Raw genomic sequence first — 22,256 nt, forward strand, 5'->3', positions numbered from 1 at the left:
CCGTAAATTATTCATTTTCATATCGTGATCGGAAAAAAACATCTCTACTTTACCGACCGAAAGAATTCAATGTGTCAACAGATGTCGCTAAGCCTCGAGTGTTTCGCGTAGAGGAATGACTTCTATCTGTTCGTTCGAATATGGTTCGAACCCTGTTCTAAAATACAGACCCACGTGTTCTTCAACGGCTTTTGCGTCGATCGGTGGAAACTGTTTTTGAGGTTGTGTTTTCGGCATTGAAAATTAATTCTGTTGCGAATAAAAAATGACGAAGAAAGAAAAGGTCGTGATAAAAATCGAACCCGATGATACGTTGGACGGAGCCGACGGCGACACGTCGATCGTAAAAGGAAGTAGCTACGAAGAGAAATTGAACAACGTTAGCATCATAGCTAACCCCATGGCGTCGAAAAAGTTGACCAAGAAAATTTACAAGCTGATAAAAAAAGGTAGAATATCGATCGATTAGAGTAATAAAATTCTGTGACATCCGTCAATTTGAATCTCCCTCGAATTCCTTGTTCGTTTTATTACCTTGCAATTCATCGAATGGTATTTACAGTTTACAATATCGGCGCTAGCTTTCTTCTGAAAAATTTCCATTAATTACGTTGTCATTTCTCTTCTTCATTCGCAGCATCGAAGCACAAAACATTTTTGCGCAACGGACTCAACGACGTTCAGAAACACATCAGAAAAGGAGAAACTGGGTAAAGATAATTCAGTAGCGTACATAATTCGACGTAACAGGGCTCATTTTCTTTCCTAACTTCACTTTTTCATCTTACTGTTAACGGAATACGTTGCAGTAGAACAAGTTTTTTCAACATTATTCTGCTTTTCTATTTGAAGTTAGAACTTGATGCTCGAATACAGTAGATTACCGATCTGCAAATGAAAATTGTACGTTATATCTGGTCCATTTGTCCAATGCGAAACTTGAAATTCGTTGTTTTCGCCCAGAAATTCTTCGTGTTTGCTTATCTCTCGTTGTTTGTTTTGGCAGGCTGGTCGTTTTTGCTGGTGACGTAACTCCGATAGAAATAATGTGTCACTTACCTGCCGTTTGCGAGGACAAAGACATTCCGTATTGTTACACTCCTAGTCGGCAAGATATCGGAGTAGCGATGGGCGTCAAACGTGGTAGTCTAATGGTTCTGATCAAAGAGAATCCCGAGTACAAAGAACTTTACGACGAGGTGAAGAAGGAAATGGTGAAATTGGCATTGCCGTTGTAAATAATTTCGTTTGACAATTCTATTATTCCAAGTTTGAAGTACGTTGTAAGTCGTCTAATAATATGGGGATATTTTTTTATTCGTAAACAAAGTCGGATGCCGAATGAATTTGTTGAGAGTATTTTTTTTTCTCTCCTTTTGTTCTGCAAATTATGAAAAGCATAGAATAAAATAATGTGCAGGCTGATGGCTTGGACAAAAATCAGTAAATAACAAGAAAAAAAAAAAAACATAAATAAATAAAAACGAAAATATTACTTCGAATGATGTTTTTATTACGAAATTTTCTACTCCTACATTTCTATACCTTAAATTATGTATGCAGTATGAGTACATTTTACACGTATGCATGATTAGTTCACAATCTTACCCATTGGGTTTTTCATATTCTTTATTCTCTAAATTAAATCTTACGTACGGAGTCTCGTTTCAATCATTTTTCTCATGCGATTCTTATTTGCTTTTCAATTATTATTAATCGAATCAGCAGCCAAAAAGTTAAAACATTTGATTTTTATTTTTCTCATTAGCTAATTGGCTGGCTGTTGATTATTATTACAGTATGATAGTTTACCTCTTTTCTTGGAACGAAATTGAATACAAGTTTAACGAAATAGGCGGGTAATTGTTATTATTATTACTATTATTATTGTTATTTGGTATTGTTAAACCAGTTTCATATACATAATTATATCGTACGAGAGCACCATATGTCAACGATGATTATATCCGAAGTCCTCTCATCGTGTTTTAAGAGAAATGAAATCTAAGAGCATACATTTTCAAGTTTATTTAACGCGATCGCGATATTAAATAGTAACAACGATAATGGTTGTAGAAAAAATTCAGTAGACTGTAATCACGTGATCTGGGTACTGATTTGTGTAAAAACTAGATTGTCACCTTTGGTGATGATTATTCAATTGATAAAAGAAGCGCCCAATCATCCGATGATGTATTTTTTTCTTTCTCGTTTCAATCGAAATGCGTAGTTATAATCCTAGTAAGATGGCAAAAGTATAATATATCTAATTCGATATATCGTTGGATTGAGAATGAGTTTGGAGGAAGCTCGACGAGATCAGACCTCGGCAAGACTGTCTTGCTTATTACAGAATAATTATCATTGTTATTTATTAGTTGTTATGATATAATAGCAGTGTATATATGTATATTTATAGTCTAGTATTCAATGAACATCGGTAAAAAATATACACACATATGTATTGTGTATATATATATATATATATATATTAGAGTGAGCCAAAGAAACTTACCTGTCGAATCTATGGTCTTAAAAGGACCTATTTACCGAGAAAAATATTCTTCCGTTTGGAAAAATTTTTAGCTCAATTTTAAAAGGTGTCGCTGGCCATTTGAAATTTCCCATTTAAATAACACACATATAATTTTTTTTCATTATAAATGTTGTAACTTTTGAACCGTTTGAGATGAAAAAATTTTCAAGGCATATTCTTGTAAGGCATGAAATTTTCTAAAAAGAGTCCATGGAGTTGATTTCTTAGACTCCAAATTCGTATAATTACGGGCGGTGAAAGTCGAAGAAAAGTGGAAATATGCGGTATAGCGTTAATACAAAATTATAATCGAACTTTAACGAAAAATGAAGAACGAAAACAATTTATTTTGCAAGTGGTGCAATTAAATCGGCAGCAATACCGTAATTGTAACAAACAAAGTTTTATCAACAATTCAAAAGAATGTTAATGTTTAAAAGTGCAATAAAAAATAAATAAATGATTTAACGCTCTACTCCTTTGACGAATCTAGTTTATAAACAACATCTTTCACACACCTTATTTCATTTTAGCTCAAGTTTTTTCATTTAGTATGGATATTTTCAATCGTTGAGCCTTAAAAGTGCATACTTCCGCTTTTCTTCGACTTTCACGTTCCGTAAGTATGCGAATTTTTGAGTCTAGAAAATCAACTCAGGGTTTTTTTTCAGAGAATTTTCTACCCTACAAGAATATGTCTTGAAATTTTTTTTTATCTCAAACGGTTCAAAAGTTGTACCATTTTAAATAAAAAAAAAACAAATTTTTTGCGTGTCATTTAAATGGGAAATTTCAAATGGCCAGCGACACTTTTTAAAATTGAGCTAAAAATGTTTCCAAACGGGAGAATTTTTTTCTCAGTAAATTGGTCCCTTTAAGACCATAGATTCGATAGGTTAGCCTTTTTGGCTCACCCTAATACATATATGTATGCATATACATGCTTGGGATAAAAGTGAGAGAGAGATTGATTTTTTTTTTACTTATTCTTCTTTTCAATACATTGACATGAAAATTGACTCAACTTTTTAAAACCGGGACGTACTTCTGGGTATCGATTAATTACTACACTTTTCACTTTGTTAGAGGAATAAAGAAAAAAAAAAAACGAATCAGAAACAATTATTTCTTTACTCCAATCGCCCGCTCGGTTTAATCCTTTTTATACGGTACTATGACATAAAGAGTGTTTACACGCACAGTGAACTGGAAGTAAAATTATATCGTTATAGCAATTATATCACGCTTTCACATAAAATTATCTACGTTGTTTATGCGTAGTATAAAAATTATATTTTACAATCAATAGTCGCAAATTGGTGTCCGACGTAAGAAGGAAAGAAAGATTAAAGATTATTTTACACGGGAGTGAAATACACGTTACACTGCTCAAGTTATTGCTTTTACTTCGTTTTTATCCGTTCCATCTATATAAAAATTCCACGTATAATTAGCGATATGACCAACGATGATAAAATCCTTTTCATTGATTCGCAAGTCGATACAATAATTTTTCCAATACATATTACAAAGCTTCTTTTCTCCTCTTACTTATACTCCCTCTCATTTCTTTCTTATCAACATTACGACGTACAGTTTCGCGTCGTCGATATTATTTTAGACATGAATTCCATCGCGTCGTTATCCACTTAACGATGAATTTATCATTTGATATTCCCATTTGATATTCCTAAAATCATATACCTAAACGCGTAGCGTACATAAAATATCGATGTTACCAAATCGAATTACTAAAAATTTCATCCACGGTTCGATTCAAAGAAATACATCTACGTTTTATCGTTATGATTGCAAAAAAATACAACGGTCGTCAAAACTTGATGAAATGTGTTTTATGTAAGTACCGTATCATTGCATAATCTTGTTGGTGGGTTTGGTTTTTTTTCTTTTTTTTTTTTGTTTTTATTCTTTTTTTGTTTCACTTAATTCACTTTAGTTAGATAAAAGTTAGCGAATGATTAATTATCGTATTACACACACGTGCTTGCGGGTTTTTTAAAATTTTTTTTTGTTTTTTTTTTTTTTTCGTTTCACCTGACCGTTCGTTTTATATATTTGTATAATATCGTAAATCCTTTCACACGTAAATCTATCTAACGTACTTGAATCATACATATTACATCTATTTTATAATGTAACATGTATTATAATAGACGATATCTTATGTGGCAATATTTTACACTTACGTCTTAAATTATATTATACAAATAATGAGTATTATTAGGTATCGGGAATGGTCTTTTAATTAAAAAAATTTGATCTTCACGTTTAAAGTTACAATTTAGTTATTTTAATTTTTTTTTTTTTTTCTCCTGATTTTCACCTCTTCTTTTGCTCATTGTTTTTTTTCGCTGGCAAGTTTTTTTTTTTTTATTCATTTATAATTCGTTTACGCGCATACTGTACACACATACGATAATCATTGCTCCGTCATATAAAAAATATCTACACTTGAAGCATTATTATTGTATTGTAAATGTGTAATTTATACGTTAGAAGTACGAGTAAAATGTTTATTTTTTTTTTTTATTTCATATGTCGTATATGCGTGTAGATAAGTTGATTTTATTTATTTATTTTGTTTTTATTTTTTTGTTCTTCTGATTTGATTCACTTCGTCGGAATCGCTTTTCTTTTTTTTGCCGGATTTCTTATTCCGTTCGTTTTTTTTTTTTTTCGCACTCTTGACAAACGATCGACTTTCGCGGATTTCGGACAATATGAGATTGTTTCACAATGTTCGTCTAGTTGTATCATTTATACGTATATAATTATATCTCAATTATGGAAAGTGAATTGACAAGCGATCGATTTTAACGATTTGTCGGTGACAGATAAAAGTAAAGAAAAGAAAAAAAAAAAAAAAAAGACAAAATTTCGCATCTATTCCGTACTTGTTTTTTGTTTATTTTTTTTTCGTCCCAGGTTCGATCCAAATTATAATTGATATTAAGCGCGTCAAGAGAGATATGCTTACATGTTTTACTTTCAATTCAATTTCAAAAAAATTTTTTCTCTTCTTCTAAGTACAAACACATATTTTTATTTATTTTTTTTCTGAATCGTACAAACGCGTTTCGTATTATTACGTGTAATATTTTCTGTACGTTGCATATAACGCGAAGTAAAAAAAAAAAACATATATATATATATGTATTCAGAAACACAAAATGCGTGCAACAACCTTTTTGAGTATTTCCGGTTCGGGTGTTATGAATTTTTTTTTTTTTCACGAATTGACGACGTTGCTTTTTTATTTTTCCTGAAGAGTAAAAATTATCCGCAGAAACAATACTCGTATGCTATCCGGATATCGTTGTGCCAATAATTTTGAAGAAATTAGCAGCGAATTACGCCAGGCGTGACGTTGTAAATATTTGATAATAATTATAATATCGGGGTGTATTGCATTGAGATTCGAACGAGCGTTTTATACAAGCGTGAATCAGCGTTGCACAAATGATCCGTAACGTTTGAACAGTCGTACGCGAATAAAATTTTTAAAAAATGAAGCGAAAGAAATTTCTTATTTATAAAAAAAAAGAATTTCTCTACCTGATCGTTACTCTTCATATACAATCTTTATATATATTTTATGTTATAAGATATATAATATAATTGTATAATATTTGTAAACGATTAATTCGGATCTTTTTTTTCTCTTATCTTGCAGTGTTTTCTTCGAATATGAAAAAAAAAGAAACAAAATGCACATTGTTTTTTTTTCTCGACTGCGTAATAGGTATAATTTTAAATTACTTTTTTTTTTCAATCTGAGATTTTTGTACTATTTGATTTGAAATTTTCGTGTGGTAGGTATTAGCTATTATTATCATTAATTTTATTAATTTTATTATTATTATTATTATCATTATTATTATTGTTATTATTATTAGAAAAATTGTTGCCTGTTAAAATCTTGCGTCTATATTAAATACGTAATACGTTACGGTTTTATAATTATATGTATAAATAATTCACGCGAGTTGAATGTGGCAAATTATTATTCTGATTCACCCTCAAGTTTATGATTGCTGCATTTCAATCACGTGCATTATTTTTATTGTAATAATTATTATTTTTCTCGATTATTTGTTCTATATTCTTTTTTTTTTTTTTTGTATTTTCATCAACGTCTCGTTACGTTCTATAATTTCGGGGTAAAAATTGTTTTCATTATACGTATATATTGTATATTGATTATGTATTAGACGCGAGGTCTAAATTTATCTCATCATTCGTGCAGTGCGGTAGCTGTGAATTTTTTTTTTTCTTTTTCTTATTCGTCGTTAAAATCCCGCATTATTTTTTATCGCGTTTGTCTAATTTTCAACATTGGATTGATTTTTGCCGATTTGAATGTTTGTTGGCAAATTGCTGTGCTTACGCACATTTCATACGTACAATTATATGTATGAATATGTATTGCACATGCAACGTGCACGATCGATATACATAATAATATAATACATATTCATTCTAGGTGTTTTAAATTTGTCTATACCACAAGTTCATACTTAAATGTATATAATAATATTATTAGCGATTGAGCGAATTTCATTCAAAATTTCTTTCACATTCACTTTTCATTCTCTTCCGGGTTTCTTTTTTTTTTTTTTCTCTAACTCTCGTCCTTCTCCGTACATGATATTCGGATATGAAAATTCCCGTATGTAACGTTTAATATTATGCTATGAATATTAACCAATTGGATATTATTGTACGATTAAAAATATCAAATCTCTATCAATCGCAATAATAATAATAATAATAATAATAACAACAACAACAACAACAACAACAATGATAATGATTGTAGTAGTAATAATAATGATAATTACGATCATTACAACAACCGTAAGACGCTAATATTAATGATAACAATAATATAATAATGAATTAGTAAAGTGAGCAAATACAAATTGCGTCCCCAGCTACTCTCTCTCTCTCTCTCTCTCTCTCGCTCTCTCTTTTTCTCTCTCTCTAGAACTATTCTCCGTTCCTTTTTGTTCTCTCACTCCGATATGCTCAGTTAATTATTCTTACGATAATTTTTCCCATATGATTAAAATGCGCTCATATGTATTATGTATTATATAATTATTACAACGGTGCTGTGTATCAATAGTACAACATACATTACACGCGATGTATAAATATGCATTTATTATACCGCTTAATTACATAATACTTGCTTTCGAGATGCCTGGTTTTTTTTTTTTTTTTGTTTTGTTTTTTCGTTTTTTACATTCAATACGCCGATTCAAAGGATGTCGTGGTTTCGAAAAATAAATTCGTATCGAATTCAGGCCGCGTATAATTAATTGCTTAACCATTATCCCAAAATTTTTTTTAATTTTTAATATATTTTTTTTCTCTTCGCTTTTTGTGTTTCCGCTTTGTGAAGCAAAAGTTTTGCAGAAATTTTGAATAATGGTTTATGCGATTTTATTATGTAAAAAGTGCAGTGACAAGTTGAAACGATCTAACCGAATTTCATTGAAACATTATGTATATTATACATACACTAATAACGATATGTATTAAAATCGGAAAGTAGCGAAATAGTTGAAACAGTATATTGGGCGAATTTGATAATGCTTTCATTTTTGTGTATAGAAAGAAATTCATACGGTATTTGTGCCAACGGTTAAAATATATTTTTCATAATTTTTTTTCACCGTCAAATACTTGTCGAATACTTTTTCCTTACGTGTATACGTACAATATGTGTATTCATATAATCAGCTATAATATACAGCGATCATCAACGAGTTGAACTCACTTGGCCAGAGCCGGTGGCAGTTTTTGGAAATAATAAAAAAAAAATAAAGAAAGAAAAATTGTATGAAATTTGTCACGGATAATCTCACGATTAAACGCAATGGGAGAAAATTAGTTAAAACATGCGTTACTTTGCGTTTTTTTTTGTTTTATTCTGCGTTTTCAAATCGGAAGAATCGCATGCTGCGCTGGGATAATTTCATGCTTATAATTTCACTCCCTTCTTATTTCTATTATTATTTTAAGATTTAATGAAAATAATCGCAAAGTCAAAGATATATTGCTTGAATATTGGCATAAAACGCGAGAGTGGTTAACGTATATGTCATGGATATTATACCTGGATTTATTTCACGTGTCCTATTATAGATCTAATTTACTGTACATACAATGTTTGTTCATACATACATGTGATAATCATTTTTTTCATTTCTCTCCTCTGATGTAGATGAACGATAGTAGAACAAGTATATAAGGTGATCGATGGAAGTAGAAAGGCACTGAAAACGACGAACCACTCTCGCATTTCTATTTCAATATTCTTTCGAATAGACGATGGACTAGGTTATAACACTCGGTTAAATGACCGACTGTACTTTAACTTAAATTGAAAATATATTCGTAATGACACACAAATTCGGATGAAATAAGGTCAAGTAATACCTGTAATCTTTTATGAAATTAATATCAACGATCCACGAAACTATCACAAATGATTCGGTAAATCACGCGGAAATCGAAGTTGCAATCCGTTTGCGAAATAATTAGAAATCGTCAGAATGAATATGTCGAGTTATTTTATATAACGCGATCATGTTTTCCCTACACAAAGTACCTGTTACTTACGACGGTATAGTGAGTCTGCGAATGCGCATGCGCGAAGTACTGAAAATACCGACTTCAAGTTGCGCGCATGCGCTGTCGCGAAGAAATCTGACATTACGCGACCCTAACCTCAATAAGAATCAGAGGAGAAGTGAGACCTTACAGATCTTAGAGGTGAAAAATTGGCTGCAATAAAAAGCTGATTCTTCGTGGAGTAAATTTTGTGTGAATTTGAAATTGGAAAATAACGTCGCGATCACCTTCGACAGTCTATAATTATATTATTGTTATCTTCGTGATGATAATTATAATAAAGAACGTTATTACACTTTATTTGTGTGTGTGTGTGTGTGTTGCTTTAGTATCGTCTTAAGTATGAATCTGTAGGAGTATCAAAATGGTAAAAATAGTGCATATGAATACCATCAGCACTGGTAGAATCAGAATAAATCTGACCGAGCGGCTCGTGCCGCTTGACTCTTGTCATACAGGTTCGCCCGATTCAGTCGAAGCGTCAAATAGCGGACGATCCGCCGGTGTTTCGCTCGCCACCGTCTCGCGTCTGGCTTTATTAGAACCGCTGAAACACAGGCAACCCGATTGATTCCTGTTACGTTTCAACGTCGGCTTGTTCTCCTTGTCGTGCTCGGCCAGACACTTTTGATAGTAGTCGTAGTCCTTCAAGTACCTGCGAAAAAGAGGCAAGAATATCTGGTTATTTTGTCCATTTTCCTCATTCTCATCGAATCGGATCAAACCGACAGTCGCACATTCAACTGTGAGAAATATATAGGGTAGACTTCTACAGGCTATAATTCGATTTTAATCTATAAACACTATCTGGCATCAATTCAACACTATATAATGACGTTCCAACATCACCCGATGTCAATGTGATGCTATCAGATACCAATTGACAATTTTTAATGACGACAATGTAATTTTAGCGTCCGATGTCTCTGTAACATTGTATGATGTCATTGTGACATATTAGATGTCAATTGGCAATGAACGATGTCAACGCAATTTCAGTATCTAACGTCACTCTTACACTATCCGATGCTGATGCGACACATTCGATGCCAATCGACACTAAACGACGTCAATATAATTGTCGTATCTGGTGTCAGTGTACTGTTATTTGATGTCAATGCGACGCTGCTAGATGTCAGAACAATTATCGTGTCTGATGTCATTGTGACATTATTCGATGTCAATGTGACACTATTACATGTCGATACAATTTTAGTATCTGATGTCACTCTTACACTTTGCGATGTCCAATGACACCGTATAATTTCAAATGCCGCTATCTGAAGTCAGTTGACACTATACGATGTCAATTTAATACTATCCAATGCGAATTTGACAGTATCTGTAATAGTCCTAACTGGCCAATGTCTTGTAGAGTACATTTAATTCAAGTTTCGTTTTACCATACTGGCGGCCAACGATGTTCGTTCAAGTATTCCTGGTTCTCAGGGTGAAGGAGACGCACGCTTCTCGGTGACATTTTACACAGTTTGTTGTAGTTGACGCAGAGATGATTCATGCACCAGTCAGCTAGCTGGTCGGCATTGTGGAGCTGTAATTGTCGAGATTTTTCATTACCGTATCGTAATTGGCGATAAGTATTTTGAATTCGTTTCAAGTCACGCGAGGTAGCTGATCGACTATAAAGAATTACTATTTTTTCAATACCACAAATGTGTAGATTTCCTCTTTCATCGCAATATCGTACCGATACTTACTTTGCAAGGTTCGAGTAACCTCAGACAATTTTCTACAGCTTCGTTGCCGTCGTTTTGCGATAGCCGATCGAGATCCTCGATCACTCGATTCTCAACCAAATTCACCAGTCTAGGTAGACAGAGGCGATTTGCTAGTTCCAAAAGATTTAGACATCTGGCCGATGATATTGCCGGTACTTCGTCCGTGTAGAAATAACAGAGAAGCTTGTGAAACGTGTATTCTCTCACTCCCGGGAAAACAATCTGCGCAGAAAAAAGTAAGTTCCATTATCAATGTCACTTGATGTTTTCTTCAACGTTACATGCGAACGATGTAAAAATTAGATGATTGATTAAGTCACTGGTCTTTTTTTTTTCTTTTTGTTGTTTGTTTAATCGTACTCACCACTTTGGCACTACTCTCGCGAAAATCACCGGAAAACATGGCTTTCATCATGTCGCAACGAGCAGTTAGAATCGCTCGATGAGCCGGCATGTTTCCGTCGTCCAACTCGAACATTACGTCAGCGAAAAGACCTGTGCGGGATTTATTTACAAATTTTAACTACAAGCAAACAAAGTGTGAAAGGATTTAATAAATTCAAAAATCCAGGCAAACACTTGGAATGCGATTGATGTCATTTCGATGCATCTTTATGGTTTTCTTTTGGCAACTCAATTCACGCGTGTTTCAATGTTTGATATATTTGGATAATGGCATTTGATCACCTTCTCGCAGGCAGATATCCTCCAGTCGTTGCCTGACGACGATTTTGTACTGGTTGTTTAAATTACTGTTGTAAAATTGCTCCCTCGTTTGTATGTTGTTCAGTACCATCAGAAGTTGAGGTAGCTTTAGGAATTCAGCAGCCTGTCTGATTTCCTGCGCCATATAACGATCAATTTTTATCTGTGACCATTAGTTGCTCGAGTAATATTTCGATTGTAATTTTTATTTTATGTAATATAGGTAAACGAAATTTCTTATCAAGAGCGAGACGTTATTACGCTACAAGAATTTTCATTCGTCAATCGCGTTTTAAACGTTCGGCTTTAACTTATCAATTTTTTTGCTAATCAAAAATGCACGTTTGGCTAAAATTTTTTCCTATCATGATAAATACGAACCTAGTGTAGTCACAGCAGGAAAAGAAAAATTTTGAAACAGTTTTTGACTATCGACTTTTCGTCAAGATTTAATTGAAGCTCAATCTTTCAATTTTTCAAACAAATTCGATGTTTGACAATGAATGAAAGACCGCTAAATATTGAAACTACCGTATTGCATATACTGTCTGGCGAATTTTGATTAATGATATAGCATATGCATGGGGTATTCCATGAAAAATCTTAACCCTTCCGGATTTCGCTTACAGTTATTTTATATCATCGTTCGAGCTCTCTACAAATAAGAAAATAAAATTCACTGTAATTATTGGTAGCACCGATTTTTAGTAATTTCCCAAAACTGTAGTCAATTTTTTACTCTACAGTCTAAATTATTCTCAATTCGAAAGTAAATATCTAATAAAGGTATGAAATTTTACTTTTCTAGGTTCGATTCGGAGTTATGACAATGTTGTAATAAAATAGTACATGTAATCGAGAAAACATAAATTGGGGGGGAAAGTTTTTTCACAGGGATAACTAATTAATAACGGGATCGGATTTTTAAGTGTATGTTAAACTTGTTTTATATAATTTTTTATTAAAATTTTTTTTTAAATTAACCAAGATATCGGCCTTGAATTAACGGCTAATAAAAAAATTTCCCTTCCACTGTCGTATTGATATTTCGGTGAAGGGTTATCTGTAAAGTAAAAAACAAAATTTTATAAATATTCATACGAATGAAGCTATCGTTATACGCAGTCTTTCCTTTGTTTCCATTATTTACAAAATAGCGAAAAAGGCCGTAAAAAGAGGACCTTAAGATTAACAAAAAAAAAAAAAAAAATGTATCCGTCGCCATTTTGTAAAAAAAAAGTCTCTACGTATAACAATAGCTACATTTGTACAGATATTGATAAAATTATATTTTTTAATTCGAGACAGACGTTCACCGAAATATTAATGCCACAATGGAGGACATTTTTTTTATTAATCGTTAAGTCAAGGCCCATATCTTTGTTAATTTAAAAAATTTTCAATTAAAAATTGGTATAAATTAAGTTTAATATCTCGTAATAATCCGATCCCTTTATTAATTAGTTATCCCTGTGAAAATAAATTCTTAAAAATCGGTTATTCCCCCTTAAATCCGTTTCAATAGAATTCCCCATGGATTATAATTAACAATGCATGTAAATAAGTGATCGATGGGAATGGTACGGACACACACACACACACACACACACGTTATAAAATACATCAGTGATGTTTGAATTATTGCTGAAGCTGTTCTATTCTTGTGTTCTCAACTTTTAAGCATGCTCGGGTGAAATGGTATAAATGTGTAAAATTTCATCAAGGGATTTTTCAACGGTGCAAAAATTAACACCATCATTTCATACTTCGCGATTAATTGAATTGTATCGAGTGATTACGAGAGATTACTTGGCAGATAAATTTTGCTCAGATTACGTGATTTCTCACGATTTCTTAAGATCGTTATTATCAAGGATTACATCGATGATTACCAATGCACAATTTTAATCCAATATCACCGATTTCAGTGTCATTTCGGATATTACGCAAACGATTTCGAACGATATTGACGCCTAAAACGCTTCGGTGAAACACCCCTTGCATTTTGTACGGGTCATTCCACGCCAATTCGACCTGGGGTTTAACTTTGACCGCTTAGATTTGGCGCGCGATTTTTTCTATGATTGTTCACACTTTGTAACGTACTCGGTTTTCTTTTTTTTTCCGACTCGAGTCGAATTTTCTATAATTTTTAGACGATTTTATTGCTCGACTAAAATTAAAAATTTTTGTAAAAATTTTCAAAAATCCCACGTGACATATTAAAATGTTTCAGCAACCATCCATGGTAAAATGACTTTCGCGTCTAATTTTTTTAACGTTTTGTTTTCGGAAAAAGCTTGAAAACAGTAAGAAGGGAAAATCGGCCCACTCCGGGTCCAAGCTTGAAAATTTCGATATCTGATGCAGGATTTTTCAGAATTTTTTCAAATTTTTAATTTTGGTCGGTGGATAAAATCGTTTCTAAAAATTGTAGAAAATTCAAACTGAGTCGAAAAAAAAAGAAAACCGAGTACCTTTCAAAGTGGGAATAATCATAGAAAAAATCGCGCGCCAAATCCGAGAGTTTAAGGGTAAAACCCAGGTAGAATTGACGTGGAATTCCTTATATACATTAAGTATGGTACAAGGCATACTCATTACAATTTACATACAACAACGCGTTAATCTTTCACGAAGAATTTGAATTTTAATGAAAAATTTAGGAGATGTTATAATACGCAACGCGTATGTAACGGAGAAGAGCGTGATTCTATGGGTACGGTATGCGTGAGATCTACCGGATATATTATTCACTGACATCAGGCGGAGTATATATCATGTATATTGTAACGTTTATTACATACCAGCGTATCAACTACAATTTAAACGTACGTAGCTATAGTAGCATGTTGTGTACTACTAACCAGTAGGAGACCGATAGGAGCTGTCTGGAAAGAACACAGTTTTATCAGGTTAAAGAAGAATCCTAAAGCAACTGCGTGTATACATTGCAATATTGTACGTATGCCAAATTTCCAAGCCAAACATCCCAATCGAACACAATTATTATTACTTATATTATTTTCGTCATTATCATTATTATTATTTCTGTTTGATCTTTTTTTTTGACAACTTTTTTTCAACCGCTATTCACTTCTCGCTTCACCTTTTAGGTGATAGAATATACACGAAATCTCCGCCAGGAAGTATATATATATATATATATGTATATATATATATATTTATAGATAATTATTCTATGTATAATTATTATTACGTACGTGTGGAATTGCATCATAATGGTAGAATACGTGAGAAAAGACAAGTCGCGGATACAAAGAGTAGAGCTAGGAATTTTTTTTTTTTTTTTTTTTTTCAATAAAAACAAACAAACAAACTTCAATTAGGGTTAATATAATGCGGTTAAAAGAAAAAAAAAATTGTAGTCTTTTTTCTGCTAAAGAACTTACAAATTATGCATGTCAGGCTGTCGAATTTTCCGTACGAATTGAGCAGAATTTCTTGACGATTAATTCGAAATGATGCAAAGACAGAAATTGAAGATTGTAAGAACTGCGAGAAAATAATAATAAGAAAACAAAAAAAAAAAAAACTAAACGTCAAATATTGCTGGCGTGACGTTATTTTATTACTCTAATTAGACATGAAAAATTTAATCCAAATTTAGAAAATGACGACAAAAATGTCCGATAGATAATTATATTGATAGTTGTATCGTTGATGAGTCAGTGGGAGAACTCGTATCATTGTAAAAAACGAAGACCGTGAATTGGCTATACATTGTACAGCAATTGATAGAGAAAGTATGTAGAGAAAAAAAAATAAATTGAGTAGAAATAATGTGAAAGGTTTATCGAAACCGTAATTACCTGCAAATCGTGATACCGCTTGTCAAGACTGCCGGTATAAATGAACTGCAAGCACTGTTGCATCGCTGGTGGAGTTATCATTTTTGTTAGCGTAACAATTATCGTCTGTTGCTGAACGTTGTTGGAGTTTTCAATCTGCATCAAAAACGATCAATGAATTAATTTAACATAGACAGGTAGAGAGTGTAACACGAAGATAATTAATTAGAAACGTATCTCAGGGTGGTCTTATTTTGGGGGTTGGATTAATTATCATTGAGACGCCACTCAGATCTGTTTCAAATCATTAACAAAAAAAAATCTGTGCAAAGTTTTAAGCTTCCAAGTCAACTGCAACACGTCCCTCTAATTTTCGAAAGTCTTGAATGTAAAATACATGTAGTTTTTATAACCAGTTATTTCGTTTTGTATAGTTTTGGTATAAATTAAGGGACCGATTTGAAAGTTGGCAGAGTTTTTACTTATAATGATAAGAACAGAGCCTGAAAATTTCAAAATTTTATCATAAATTTGTAATATATTTCTTTTTTTATACAAGCTGAACAGCAACGCTTTTATTAGGTTTATATTATATGAGGGAACGATAATTGTAAGATTACAAAATTTTCAGGGTTTGCTCTTAATCATTATAAGCGAAAACTTTGCCAAGTTTCAAATCCGTCCCTCGATTTATACTGGTTATAAAAACTACATGTATCTTACATTCGGAACTGTCGGAGATCAGAGGCACGTGTTCCAGTTGACGTAGCGACAACAGTAGCGACTTGAAACTTTGCACAGATTTTTCTTACATATGAAAATTATTTCCGACCCCGAAATAAGGACCCTGGTAACATACATACATGCAAACCTTGAGTTCGTAAAATTAGGCAAGATCTAAAAGAATTGCTCGCGAATTATAGACTTACCAGGGATATCCGGATGTTTTGGAAAGCCGGATGGTTGAATTCCCGCATTGCACCTCCGGTTGGCTTCCGGTGATTATCCATCGTCGGAAGGACTTGGAAGCTTGATCGTCTTTTCAGTTGTTCCCAAACTCTGAAATATGTTATAGAAGATGAATTCACCGTTACGTAAATCAGTGCAGATGTGTATCCTCCGGAACGAAGAGTTGTACATTGCAAGTACGCAGTTTACAGCGATATATGTCAGTCTCGAATCACGATCAGTTATCTGAGCGGTGTTAATGCCAAGACTCTTTAGCCGGCTGCACTATTGATCCTAACAGTTTTATATGCCAGTGTAAAACTCACTTTGCCGGTTTGGACTGATCGACTCGTATCAGGCATTCCGTGTCGTCGTTAAAATCTCCCACAGTCGCCTCGCCGAAGGTGCTCACCTGAAGTATCATACGTCATCGTTTCATTTACTTTGTTTTGACGTATTGCAAGATTCGTTGCACGATTAAACTTGTTGTATTCTCAATGAGAATATATGAAATGTTACAAAAGGAATTTAAATGAAAACGCTTAAAATTCCTCCATCAATGGTATCGGCACCGTTGATGATGAACAAGACTGAAATAACATTCCAAATATGCATCCGAACCAAATTCGAACGACACAAGTCAAGTGAGATGCCAAAAAAATCTTTCAAACTGTTCGTATCTTAGCTTGTGTTGTTCGTAATTGTTTGGATTCATTTTTATTGCATAGCAGGGATGTTGTTCCAATCGCGTTTAGCATCAATGGCGCCAATAACATTGTGGGTGATTTTTTTCACCGTGTTTTCTCTTTTTTTAAACTTTGTTACGAAAGGTGAAGCGCATTCGTCCAAAAACTCTTATCACTGTCTATTCATAAATGTTTACTGGATTCGTTGCGTCCATCAATCGTCGACAGTCACGATAATCCATTGGACCATTCAACTATCCTTAACGGGAAAATCCCTCGGGCTGGGTGTAAATTGGCACCCCCAACTCACAGACAATGCCAAATTTCCATAAGAAATAAGTTTAGGGTACGCATTTACACCGAAGTTGAGGGTTTTCATTCATGAGGATATTCCTTGAACTCCAAAAGGGCGATGCTTACCATGCTCGATTCGCTCGAGCTCCGTGGTGTCAATTCCTGAACAAGCTCGATTGAGAATAGCCAGTGAAAAGCGGGCGATGCTGCAGCGAGGAGACAACGATGTGCTGGAAAGGAAGTACCGCCGGTCACGAGGATGACGTCGGTGTGAACCGGCTTCATCCATAGAGCCTTGAAGTTATCCTCGTATGTGCTCGGAGCCAAGGTGACTTCCGGGGGAATCGGTTTGGGTGGGCAAAACGGCGCCTGTATAATTTCAAAGAAACAAGACACAGTCACGAATGTCCCTCCAAATGTGGAGGCGGGTTTATCCACTTTGTGTACCTGAAGAAGCGGCCGTTGTACCCTCTTCAGGTTAGTCATCCAAAATCGCTGTTGTCTGCGGGCGATCAGGGCGGCTCGGATCGAGTTTTCGAACACCTCGTTCACACCGTAGTAGGTGAAGACGCTGGTTTCGTAATAGTAGACACCGAGTTCTCTGGCCACGGATCTTGCCTGGTCAGGCATCACGAGGTCGCTTTTTCGGGTGGCTCTGAAGGCAAACTTCGCATTAGACGAATTTTCTAAGTTCCGGCCTACCGTTACATCGAAATATCGGAACTTCGAATGGTCGAAACTTCAAATAAGTTGATGTTCGGAATGGTTAAATGAAGATAAAGATAGCGGCCAGAGTTAGCAGCAAAATGTGTCAAACTTTTTAGAAATAGAAAAGTGCAGTTGCATTTTATCTACAAACATGACTGTATAACAGTATTGGGGGTTCAAGGTGTTTCAAAAAATGTTGATTTTCGGACTTCGCTACCTTATGCGAAAGAAAATTTGACTGTTTATTCTGGCTGCTAGTTTCAGTCTCGCAATGGTCACGAATCCCAATAGATCACTCTTCGGAATGGTTACCACTTGGAATAAGTTGATGTTAGGAATGCTGAAGAATCCGAATAGATCAATATTCGGAATGGTCAAGACTCCGAATAGGACAATGTTTGGAATGGTCAACACTCGGAACAAGTTGATGTTTGGAATGGTCAAAAATGCGAATAGGTCAACGTTGGGAATGGTCAAGATTCTGAACCTTACCAGCCTCCACAAATCTAAAGGTCCGTAACGTGGTGGACTGCGTATATTTGACGGGGCGGAGTTTTGACCATTCCGAATTTGGAACAGCAACCGCGAAATTTTCTTTACTTTACGTTTGATCAATATCCGTGTGAACGAATTCCTTCTCTCCGCATACACTCACCTGACGAACGGACTTCGATCTCTGAAGAAACTCAAGTACGTCTCGTCACGATACATGTAACGCAGGTCGTTTTTACATCCTACCAATAGTACCGGTGTTTGGGGACAAAAACGTCTTATCTCGGGATACCACATCGCCTTGCAGTTTCTCAGGGACACCGGATTCGTTATGGAGAAACATAGCAGCACCACGTCGGATCTGCGACGTCGCATAAAATCAGTTGATATTCATTGATCCAACAGTACGAAATTCACGATTTTTATGATCTAACTTTTTGCATGAAGTAAAAGATCTTTTTTTTTTTTATTTTTACGCCAGTGAAGTAGATTTGAGATTTTTTACAGGCTGTTTCTATTTATGAAACGAAAAAGAAAATTAGTCATCGATGAAACCAGTATGAAATCAGTTTCAATTGTTTTTATAGGTATAAATCCTTACTCGTTCGATCTTGGTCTGGAATTCAAATACAGTTCAAAAATTATTCTAGAACGTGTATTTTCATTGCATTGCACCCGATCCGAGTGATTTTCGATGTGCGTTTGATGTTTGTTAGTTTACTTGCGCAACCTGTCTGTGTATATGTATACATATAATTACTCTCTCGACATTGCTAAATACGTTTCGACGATACTGGCTTCTACTACCGATTCAACGTACGATGCAAGTACGGTATACAGATACTCAAAAAACGAAAAATAAAACGAAACTCACACGGTTGTTAATTATTATTGACCTGTCGTATGTATGGTTAGGTAAGTGTCGGTACCCACACCAAAACACCGCAGGGTAAATTCTCGCATATAACAGAGATTGATATGCTCTTTTCCCCCATTTATTAAACACCCACTCGTGTCAGTCAGCGACTGGCTGGCTGGCTTTGCCGTTCACTTAATTACGATCGGAATTCCATATGTTTGCCTAGGTCATATATGAACAGAAACACGTGTGTGTATCATATTCGTGTGGTACAGTACAGTGCGTGCAACGTTATATCAAGCTTACGCCGTATTGCCGTATATCGTGGGAAAAAAGTTGTCATCGTTTAAGTAAAATGTATGTATAAATCTACCTATAAACGTATTATATAAAGTACACATTTACCTGCCGTAGGCAAACCGACGATCCTTTTCGTGGTCTCCAAAAGTATCCCACAGTCGTAGGGACACGTTGACATTGTCGACAACTTCCCAAGAGCGTTCGAGGACCTGTCGTCGTTGTCGTCGATCGTCCCCCGAAGGACGGACGCAAGAAATATTGAAAATAAAAAATGGAATTAAAAAAGTATACGGTCAAACTTTTACATCAAAGTTTTTTATATCATACAGATGTATTGTTAGTGCGCGAAAGTCGGAGGAGGATGGGATCCTCCAGAGCTGAGGGTAAAATGAGAAAAGTTTACGCTCCCCATTCTCCGGGGGTAATCGATGCCTTATTCGACTCTCTATAACCTTTCGTCCTGTGCATGTATACCTTCGGCTTACATACAGACGTATGTACGTCCGAACCTACCGTGTGCACCCTTCTTCTCTTCGAAATCGCGAAATACCAAAATTAATTAACGTCAGCACCCTTCGGAAGTTTCAACGCCACCCCATTTGGAACGGTTCAACCGGTAATGGAAATTCGATTCGTTTTCTTAATTCTGAAAAACGACGATCTAGCCAGGGGATGATAATTTACGCACGGCACGTTGCCCGGTGTCTCGGATACTGAAAATCTCACTCGAATGTCAAACTGTTCCGAGAACAGGAACACTTTAAAACTCTCTTTGCGATTAAACGTGATCTAGATATAAAACGACCCGAAGCTCTACAAATGTACTGTAAGGATGTGGCAAATGGTTACATTGTACGTTAAATGTAGATCGAAAAGCTCTCGAGGTTTGAATTGTTCCCGTGAAGAGTTTACGGCTTTCAATGTGGAAACGGAACGATTGTGCAACGAAAATTAACCAGTCATCCCGGGGCTTTGTCTCTGGGACGATTCGTTCAAACTATGATTGATGTAAGCTTTTTCGAACAGTATAATAATTGTGCACTGAGGATTTTCGCGGTTTGAATCTCGCGGCACGAAGTGAAGTTGGTTAGTTGGGGACAAGCGGGAAGGTGTTGAATGTTGAGCCGCATGAATGAAACGAGGATGTGCACTTACATCTTTGTAGATTCTGTACTGATCGATGGCCCACACAGTTGGTACGTGAGTCGTGAGAAGTTGGGACAGAGACACGTGCTTGTTGCAAGCTCGGGCGCATATCAAACGGGTTTTCCCAACCGCCGTATCCCCGACGACGACGCATTTGACCAGTTCCTGGTGGGGCTGTTCATTGTCCATCACCGGCAATCACCCCTTTTCATCAAATCGTTTCTTTCTCTGTCCAGATCTGCGTCTGTCACTCTAATCGGTAGCTCGAACCACATTCGTTCTGAAAAATTTACCGGGTATATGAATATCGTTGAAGCTGGAAAGGGAGTTGAAACAACTGACCAATTGTAACGTGTTCCCCTTCATTGATACCGAACAAGTGTCGCTTCGGCCGTACGAGCTTCATTATTCACAGTCGTGAGATCAGTTGTCGGTACGAAACGAAGAGACGGGGACTGATGTGAGGGTTCGAGGAGAGGCGCGGGGTCACGTAAATAAAGTAGGCAATTTGTTTGAAATTAAGGTATAATGGCACATACGGTACCTCTTTACTGTCATAGCTACGTGTTACCTAGATATTGATTTGACCCCGTGCGCCTTCTCTATATTTAGAGGAATAACCTCTGCAACCTAGTCGCCTTAACCCTGTGCTTACAGAACACGTGTATAAGTCCAATCAATCCCCGGAACCCTTTAATGTATGTTTTCAATGTCTGGACTCGTGTAGGTACGTGATAACGGTACGGTTCGTTCTTGAACCCGGGTATTCATGCGGTCGGGTTACAGGGGTCGATTCTTTTATCCTCGGATTCTATATAACGTCGTTTCTACAGATGTTTGTCGATTTCTGATAAAGTTTTTATCGAAGTATGTATACACCGTCGAAAGAGAACCATAAAGTGTCGAAGTTTTGAACATTCTCCAATGAAGCGTAGGCCTTTATTTCAAGACGCGGCAATTCACTCGATTTCATGAATTTACAGCCGTTTTACGCGATATAGAATGACTTTGAGTAACCTTAAACCGTACTGTCTGCATGAGTCTAGAGTGAGTTCAAACGACTTTCGAATCACCTCACATTCGTCCATGTGACGACTAATAGACTTAGACCGCAATTGAATTTACCATTATTCCATTGATCAGCGACTTTGTTTGACTTGAAGTGATTTCGCATGACCATTGACTTGAGACTTTCGATGACTTGAAGCGATTTCGCATTACCATTGACTAGTGACTTTTTATGACTTAAAAGTGATTTTGCATGTCCATTGATCAGTGACTTTCCATGAATTGACGTGATTTCGCATTACCATACACTAGTGACTTTGATGACTTGAAGTGATCTCAGATGACTTCAAATAACGTTTA

The 22,256-nt window shown here is 35.2% G+C and overlaps 2 protein-coding genes across 6 annotated transcripts in view; one reads left to right on the plus strand and one right to left on the minus strand.

Moving 5' to 3' along the window:
* Positions 1-154: 154 nt before the first annotated feature.
* LOC107226912 (H/ACA ribonucleoprotein complex subunit 2-like protein) lies at positions 155-3,719 on the plus strand. The gene is made up of 3 exons (XM_015667890.2): positions 155-449; positions 638-710; positions 1,007-3,719. The coding sequence occupies exons 1-3, from the start codon at positions 266-268 to the stop codon at positions 1,236-1,238; spliced, it is 489 nt and encodes a 162-aa protein (XP_015523376.1). The 5' UTR covers positions 155-265; the 3' UTR covers positions 1,239-3,719.
* A 2,859-nt stretch (positions 3,720-6,578) lies between these two features.
* Positions 6,579-22,256, minus strand: part of LOC107224690 (rho-related BTB domain-containing protein 1) — a 28,455-nt gene continuing 12,777 nt past the window's right edge. For 4 of the 5 annotated variants that reach the window (XM_015664853.2, XM_046734435.1, XM_046734436.1 and 1 more), the window contains exons 2-15: positions 20,898-21,168; positions 19,848-19,951; positions 18,747-18,944; positions 17,831-18,038; positions 17,510-17,752; positions 16,730-16,815; positions 16,385-16,514; positions 15,477-15,611; positions 14,511-14,534; positions 11,626-11,779; positions 11,303-11,433; positions 10,918-11,160; positions 10,603-10,751; positions 6,579-9,854 (exon numbers count right to left, since the gene is read on the minus strand). In XM_015664853.2, the coding sequence (XP_015520339.1) occupies positions 9,650-9,854; positions 10,603-10,751; positions 10,918-11,160; positions 11,303-11,433; positions 11,626-11,779; positions 14,511-14,534; positions 15,477-15,611; positions 16,385-16,514; positions 16,730-16,815; positions 17,510-17,752; positions 17,831-18,038; positions 18,747-18,944; positions 19,848-19,951; positions 20,898-21,077 (2,190 nt within the window). In that variant the 5' untranslated portion in view covers positions 21,078-21,168 and the 3' untranslated portion in view covers positions 6,579-9,649. The remainder of the gene's footprint in view (positions 9,855-10,602; positions 10,752-10,917; positions 11,161-11,302; positions 11,434-11,625; positions 11,780-14,510; positions 14,535-15,476; positions 15,612-16,384; positions 16,515-16,729; positions 16,816-17,509; positions 17,753-17,830; positions 18,039-18,746; positions 18,945-19,847; positions 19,952-20,897; positions 21,169-22,256) is intronic. The other variant, XM_046734437.1, reaches the window with a different exon arrangement.

This window comes from Neodiprion lecontei, chromosome 3 (assembly GCF_021901455.1).
Source record: "Neodiprion lecontei isolate iyNeoLeco1 chromosome 3, iyNeoLeco1.1, whole genome shotgun sequence".
NCBI classification, from domain to species: domain Eukaryota; kingdom Metazoa; phylum Arthropoda; class Insecta; order Hymenoptera; family Diprionidae; genus Neodiprion; species Neodiprion lecontei.

What these genes read in the sequence shown, in the direction of transcription:
- LOC107226912 (XM_015667890.2), top strand. Translation starts at nt 266, where the DNA reads ATGACGAAGAAAGAAAAGGTCGTGATAAAAATCGAACCCGATGATACG. An exon ending in TTACAAGCTGATAAAAAAAG is followed by an intron (nt 450 to 637) that starts GTAGAATATCGA and finishes CTTCATTCGCAG; the next exon opens with CATCGAAGCACAAAACATTT. An exon ending in ATCAGAAAAGGAGAAACTGG is followed by an intron (nt 711 to 1,006) that starts GTAAAGATAATT and finishes TTGTTTTGGCAG; the next exon opens with GCTGGTCGTTTTTGCTGGTG.